The sequence below is a fragment of the Phyllobates terribilis genome, unplaced genomic scaffold (genome assembly GCF_046119375.1).
Source record: "Phyllobates terribilis strain yellow unplaced genomic scaffold, ASM4611937v1 Scaffold_3__8_contigs__length_932513732, whole genome shotgun sequence".
NCBI classification, from domain to species: Eukaryota; Metazoa; Chordata; class Amphibia; order Anura; family Dendrobatidae; genus Phyllobates; species Phyllobates terribilis.
In genome coordinates this window covers 291,813,904-291,820,958 of record NW_027362763.1, presented here as the reverse complement: position 1 = coordinate 291,820,958, position 7,055 = coordinate 291,813,904, and the positions used below count along the sequence as shown (strand labels likewise).

Genomic DNA, 7,055 nt, shown 5'->3' with positions numbered 1-7,055 from the left:
CCTGTGTGATACTGCCTAAAGAGTTGTGTATCTAATCCTATCCTGTGTGATACTGCCTGACGGGTTGTGTATCTAATCCTATCCTGTATGATACTGCCTAAAGGGTTGTGTATCTAATCCTATCCTGTGTGATACTGCCTAAAGAGTTGTGTATCTAATCCTATCCTGTGTGATACTGCCTGACGGGTTGTGTATCTAATCCTATCCTGTATGATACGGCCTAAAGGGTTGTGTATCTAATCCTATCCTGTGTGATACTGCCTAAAGAGTTGTGTATCTAATCCTATCCTGTGTGATACTGCCTGACGGGTTGTGTATCTAATCCTATCCTGTGTGATACTGCCTGACGGGTTGTGTATCTAATCCTATCCTGTGTGATACTGCCTAAAACAAGCAGTGCAGGGGCAGTAAAGCCCACTCCAAAGTCGGCTTTCACACCCTCCTGCTTATTGATGTTATCAGCTGAAGTTGTGTAGGGGCAGGAAAGCCGTCTGAAGTCGGCTTTAATAGCCGCCTGCAAATTGATGTTATCAGCTGAAGTTGTGTGGGGGCATGAAAGCCGTCTGAAGTCGGCTTTAATAGCTGTCTACTAATTGATGTTATCAGCTGAAGTAGTGTAGGGGCAGGAAAGCCGTCTGAAGTCGGCTTTCATTGCCGCCTACTTATTGATATTATCAGCTGAAGTTGTGTGGGGGCAGGAAAGCCGTCTGAAGTCGGCTTTAATAGCTGTCTACTAATTGATGTTATCAGCTGAAGTAGTGTAGGGGCAGGAAAGCCGTCTGAAGTCGGCTTTCATTGCCGCCTACTTATTGATATTATTAGCTGAAGTTGTGTGGGGGCAGGAAAGCCGTCTGAAGTCGGCTTTCACAGATGCCAGCTAATTCAAGAAGAAGAGAGAAGAGGAAAGAATAGGAACATAGTATGAAAACTATAAGGAAGACCTAACATGTTGATCCAGAGGAAGGCAAAAAAAAAACATGCTCCGTTTTGGGAAAAAAAATTCCTTCCTGACTCCACATACGGCAATCAGACTAGTTCCCTGGATCAACGCCCTATCAAGAATCTAATATATACAACCTATAATCTGAGTCAGACTCATAGTGCATGGTATGGCAGATCATTGCCATACCGTGCACCATGACTATGACCCCAAAGACTAAAAGAAGGGAAGTAGGAAGAGGAGGGGAAGAAAACCAGCTGTGAAGAAGACCAGAGGACACAGGGAAAAGACAGAAGACAGGTGATAAAGCCTGGAGCCGGAGGAGGAGAAGGGGAGGAGGTGATCACCAGCGGAGAGCAGGGATGGGAATAGACGGTAGAGAATGGAGGGGAGGGAACGGAGATTGGGAAGGGATCGGAGGGCAGGGGTGAGGGGTCCCACCCTCGGGAAGAGGTAAAGCAGAAAATAAGGCAACCAAAAAACATTTTTATTTCAATCAGGGTGAGATCAGAGGGCAGGGGTAAAGTTAAAAAAGAGGACAATAAACCTTGTTTTTATAAACAAACAAAAATATAAACAATTTTAACAATTTAAATAAGTATTAAATTAACAATATTTACAAAATGATAAAAAAAAATTGAAATGAAACATCACTACAGTTCTTCATATCGATTACCTGTATTTGTGTATCCGTGCCTGGGGGAAACAAAAGAATCAGAACACATGGGATACTGTGGGGGGGGGGCAAGGCTTTGTGGACGCCGGATCCTCTGCACTGGTGTGCTGTGAAGTGGGTCCGGCCTATGGGTCCAAGAATGTTGTTGAAAATGGCCAGGGTCAATCAGAGTATGTACAGTAGACGTTTCATTAAGTTCACCGGCTGCCGCTTTATTTAAAGTCTCAAACATGACCCTTTCTGCATGCGCCCTCTGTCGGTCATCCAGCCTCTGTAGTCTCTCGCCAGCATATGTTGCAAAGCTGTCCCGCTTGGCCTGGGTCTGCAGAAGTAGAATCTTGTTCGCCAGAGATACTAGATCTGGCGATGGCGGCAAGCTGGCCTTTCTTTTCCTTGATTTTCTCTGTCGCCGAGGCACAAGGTCTTCACTTGTAGAGGCCATAGGGTCTTCATTCACCGATGCCATAGGTTCCTCATTCCTTGACATAACACTCGCCTCCTCCATACCACGTTCCGTAGCCGAGATGTCGTCATCTTGCCAATGGTGCTGTGGGAACACAAAAATAAAGTTAAGATTTGGTTACAACATCCAGCAGGTATGTTATGACCAGCATGGGTACACGTGCACTAAAAAACAAATATGAGGGGCGGCTAAACTAGGGCATGTACATTGAAAGTATAAATGCTATTTACAGGGAAGCAAAGAAGGTACTTACATCTTCAACAGGGGAGTCAGTCCGTATGTCGGGGTCTTCTTCCGGGGTCTGCCGTATCGTACACACCATTCGCCGAGGTAGCTCCTGGTCACGGGTGAAGGCAAGCAAATCATAATACCATAATGTCGGCACATAAACCTCATCTGTGCCGGTATCTGACTTCTTTGATTTCTCCACCCGGTTGAGTTCTTTCTTATATACGGTACGTAGACCCTGGATCTTTCTCTTCACCAGCTCTTCATCCACCTTCTCGTTGGGGCCATGCCTTTTAAAGAGGAAAATCAATTGCTGGTAGGCCTCCCTCTTTTTCTCTCTATTGCAGTAGTCTGTTGATTTTATTTGCCAAAGGCACGGCAGGGAGCGGTAGAGGTCAATCATTTCCCTCACAAACTCTTCACTTTTGAAAGCCATCTGAAAAGGATAGCAATACAGTGAGCATACATGAAACATTTTCAAACAAAGTAAAAAGTACTACACACCATTTGCTGACTAAAAATGGCCTCCAATATATAAGCAAATATATACTTATTGAGTGTGATAAAAATCCACTAAAATAACTTACCGTGGAAACAAAGCAATACAGTGCCTGAAAAACCCAAAAGTCAATGTTCAGTCACAGCTGAAGAAAATCCACAAATGAATGGAATCACAGCAGTAGATCGCAACTAGGATCCAAAAATCAGGACGCTGACAAGGCTTCAACAAATCCCAGATGGACGAAACTTGCCCGGAGAACACTGCTACGATCCGAAAGCAAAGCGCAGATAGGAACAAGGGAGCGGAATTGCCCCAACGTCGCCTTTTTAAAAACCCCCGGCCAATCAGAACGCAGTAGCGTCCACCAATCGAAGATGAGTGGGCGCAGAAAGGTAATTTTATGTACGCCTTTCTGTCACAGTACAGTCCCTCAAAGTGTGTATCGTTGAGTGTGGATCGTTGAAATAGCTGCTGTGTGACAGCGTCCCAGCGACCAACGAGATCGTTAGTTAGATCGCTGGGGCGGCCGAAATCGTTGGCAAGTTTACATGTTTGACGGCTCCCGAACGATCTCTCCAGCGATCTCAAAACTGTGACGTAGTAACGATCTCGCTAGCGATCTCGTTATGTGTGACAGGGCCTTAATTTTAAATATTTTTACAAGACTGACTTTGATAGCATAAAAGTAAGGTTAATAATACTACTTTCATTACAAAATCGGCAGTTCTACTCAAATTAGTTGATGCAAAAATGAAAACACCCCACATAAAAACTACTACATCTAGTATTAGTATGACAATGATTTTTAAGAATCGCACCACATCTTCTAGGCATGGAATGAAGAAGATGATGACATATTCCACCATCTAACTTTTTTTATTCTTAAACAATGACCTCTTTTAGAGCCTGGATGCTGGATGGAGAATAATGCTTAACTTGTCTCTTCAGAATTCCCCATAGGTCTTCAGTTGGATTCTGATCAGGAGACATACTTGGCCTCTGAATCACGTTCACCCTGTTCTTCTTCAGAAATGCAACAATTACCTTAGATGTGTGTTTTTGATCATTATCATGTTGGAAAAGTACACGTCTACTAAGGGCACGGGGGGATTTTAGCATATTCTCTATCAATATAGGGCAGTACATCTGTAAATCTAGGATACTCTCAATTAATTGTATCTCACCAACACCAGAAGCACTCATGTAACCCCACATAAGGACACTGCTACCACTATGTTTCACTGTAGGCACCATGCATTTAGAAAAATGTATTTAGAAAAATGCCTGGAGCATAAAGTGGAACATGTTGGTTGCAGTGTCGTTATGTGAGGAAACATGGGTTCTGCTGGTGTAGGGGAATTACAGTTCGTGGAGTGTATTTTAAATTCACAGATGTACTGCCACTACTCAGTAGATGTACAATATATATTGAAAGAGAAGATGCTACCCTCATTCCGTGCCCTTGGTAGACATGCTCTTTTCCACCATGACAATGATCTAAAGCACACAACTGTCGCATTTCTGAAAAAGAACAGGGTGAACGTGATTTAGTGTCTTCTGATCCGAACCCAATCAAACACCTATGGGGAATTCTGAAGAGACAAATTGAGCAGCATCAATCACCATTCGGTGTCCAGGCTCTAAAAAAGGTCAATTTTTAAAATGGTAAAAAAGATAGATGTTGCAATATGTCGTCGGCTGGTTCATTTCATGCATAGAAGACTTGCTGTTGTTTTTAAAAATTATAGAGGTCATACATAATACTAGATGTAGAAATTTTGATGTGGGGTGTATTCATTTTTGCATCAACTAATTTAAAGAAAACTGAAGATTTTGTAATGAAGGTTATATTATTAACCTTACTTTTATGCTATGGGTTAATAAAATGTTATATGAAACTCAGTCTTGGAAAAATTGGAGACTGTTCTTGTATTCAGTGAAACACTGATTAAAATCTTATTTTTCAAACGTTGTGTACTCAAAATATGCAAACAACAGTATATGTATATATATATATATATGTATGTATCTATAAATATATATCAACACTAACAAAAAGTCAGGGTGCCAGGATTCCCAGGTAAAGATCAAGCCTTAAATAGAACAAGTTAAATGGAGGCTGCACACCAGTTAAAAAAGTGAAAAAAGTGCTATTTATAAGTCCATAATGGCGACGTTTCGGTCCTAAGTGAGAACCTTTTTCAAGCAGTACAGAAGTGCATGTGCATACCTTATGAAGAAAAAATTTGCTTGAATACTTAGCGGACGATATGTTGCATTTGGGGATCCCATGATGTGCCTAAACAGTGGAAACCCCCCACAAGTGACACCATTTTGGATGATGTGTCCTGTCAGAGCTGTCGCTCTGCACCGCACCCACAGCGCTTGCAGGACCCTGGGGGTCCTGAGGGCTGCGGGTCCACCAACCGTTCATAAATGTCGGCGCTGCACAGAGCCCAGGCAGCGTCGACATTTATGTACAGTGGGGGGTCTGGAAGTGGTTAAAATTCAATAAAAATAAGAAAAAAGGATACTTTTAGATAAGGATAAGCTTGTTTAACATTTAATAAAACATTTTTTAAAAAAAGGATAAGCACATGTAAGAAAGGATAAGTATAGGTAAGAAGATAAATGTAGGTACAAAAGGATACGTATCGGTAAATATAGGTACGAAAGGATCATTATAGGATGGTAATGATAAGTATAGGCAATAAAAGAATAAGTATAGGTAAGCTAAAATAAGTATAGGTAAGTATTGGTAAGAAAGTGTATGCAAATATAGGTAAGTGTTAAGTAAGAATTAGTGTAGGTAAAAAAGAATAAGTATAGGTATGAAAGATTAAGTGTAGTTAAGGATAAGTAAAACAAAAAGTATAGGTACAAAAAGGATAAGTATATGTAAGAAAGGATAAGTGTATGGAATAAACATAAACATATACACACAGGCTTTGGCATAAATGACTACACAACCTTTGAAAAGTAAGATTTTAATCAATGTCTCACTGAACGCAAGAATAATTTTCAACATTTTACCAAGACTGACTTTGATAGCATAAAAGTAAGGTTAATAATACAACTTTCATTACAAAATCTTCAGTTCTACTCAAATTAGTTGATGCAAAAATGAAAACACCACACATAAAATCTACTACATCTAGTATTTGTGCGACCATGATTTTTAAGAATCGCACCAAATCTTCTAGGCATGGAATGAAGAAGATGGCGACATATTCAATCATCTAACTTTTTTTATTCTTCAACAATGACCTCTTTTAGAGCCTGGATGCTGGATGGAGAATAATGCTTAACTTGTCTCTTCAGAATTCCCCATAGGTCTTCAGTTGGATTCTGATCAGGAGACATACTTGGCCTCTGAATCACGTTCACCTTGTTCTTCTTCAGAAATGCAACAATAACCTTAGATGTGTTTTTTTGATCAAAATCATGTTGGAAAAGTACACATCTACTAAGGGCACGGGGTGATTGTAGCATATTCTCTATCAATATAGGGCAGTACATCTGTAAATTTAGGATACTCTCAATTAATTGTAGCTCACCGACACCAGACGCACTCATGTAACCCCACATAAGGACACTGCTACCACTATGTTTCACTGTAGGCACCATGCATTTAGAAAAATGTATTTAGAAAAATGCCTGGAGCCTAAAGTGGAACATGTTGGTGGCAGTGTCATTATGTGAGGATACATGGGTTCTGCTGGTGGAGGGGAATGACACTTCGTGGAGGGTATTTTAAATTCACAGATGTACTGCCACTATACAGTAGATGTACTATCTATATTGAAAGAGAAGATGCTACCCTCATTCCGTGCCCTTGGTAGACATGCTCTTTTCCACCATGACAATGATCTAAAACACACATCTGTTGCATTTCTGAAAAAGAACAGGGTGTGCGCGATTTAGTGTCTCCTGATCTGAACCCAATCAAACACCTATGCGGAATTCTGAAGAGACAAATTGAGCAGCATCAATCACCATGCAGTGTCCAGGCTCTAAAAAAGGTCAATTTTTAGAATGGTAAAAAAGATAGATGTTGCAATATGTCGTCGGCTTGTTCATTTCATGCCTAGAAGACTTGCTGTTGTTTTTAAAAATTATAGAGGTCGTACATAATACTAGATGTAGCAATTTAGATGTGGGGTGTATTCATTTTTGCATCAACTAATTTAAATAAAACTGAAGATTTTGTAATGAAGGTTATATTATTAACCTTACTTTCATGCTA

The 7,055-nt window shown here is 40.6% G+C and overlaps 1 protein-coding gene across 1 annotated transcript; it reads right to left on the bottom strand.

Annotated features, from left to right (window-relative positions):
- Positions 1 to 1,243: 1,243 nt before the first annotated feature.
- LOC141258074 (uncharacterized) lies at positions 1,244 to 3,074 on the bottom strand. Its single transcript, XM_073673083.1, has 2 exons — positions 2,333 to 3,074; positions 1,244 to 2,163 (listed from the first exon to the last, which is right to left on the bottom strand). Exons 1-2 carry the CDS (start codon positions 2,780 to 2,782, stop codon positions 1,594 to 1,596), a joined length of 1,020 nt encoding a protein of 339 aa, XP_073529184.1. The 5' UTR covers positions 2,783 to 3,074; the 3' UTR covers positions 1,244 to 1,593.
- Between the last annotated feature and the right edge of the window lie 3,981 nt (positions 3,075 to 7,055).

Excerpts from the sequence above, each read along its gene's own strand:
- LOC141258074 (XM_073673083.1), bottom strand. The coding sequence starts at position 2,782 with ATGTTTCATGTATGCTCACTGTATTGCTATCCTTTTCAGATGGCTTTC. Across the intron at positions 2,164-2,332 it reads CTGACTCCCCTGTTGAAGAT|CACCATTGGCAAGATGACGA; the intron begins GTAAGTACCTTC and ends GTGTTCCCACAG.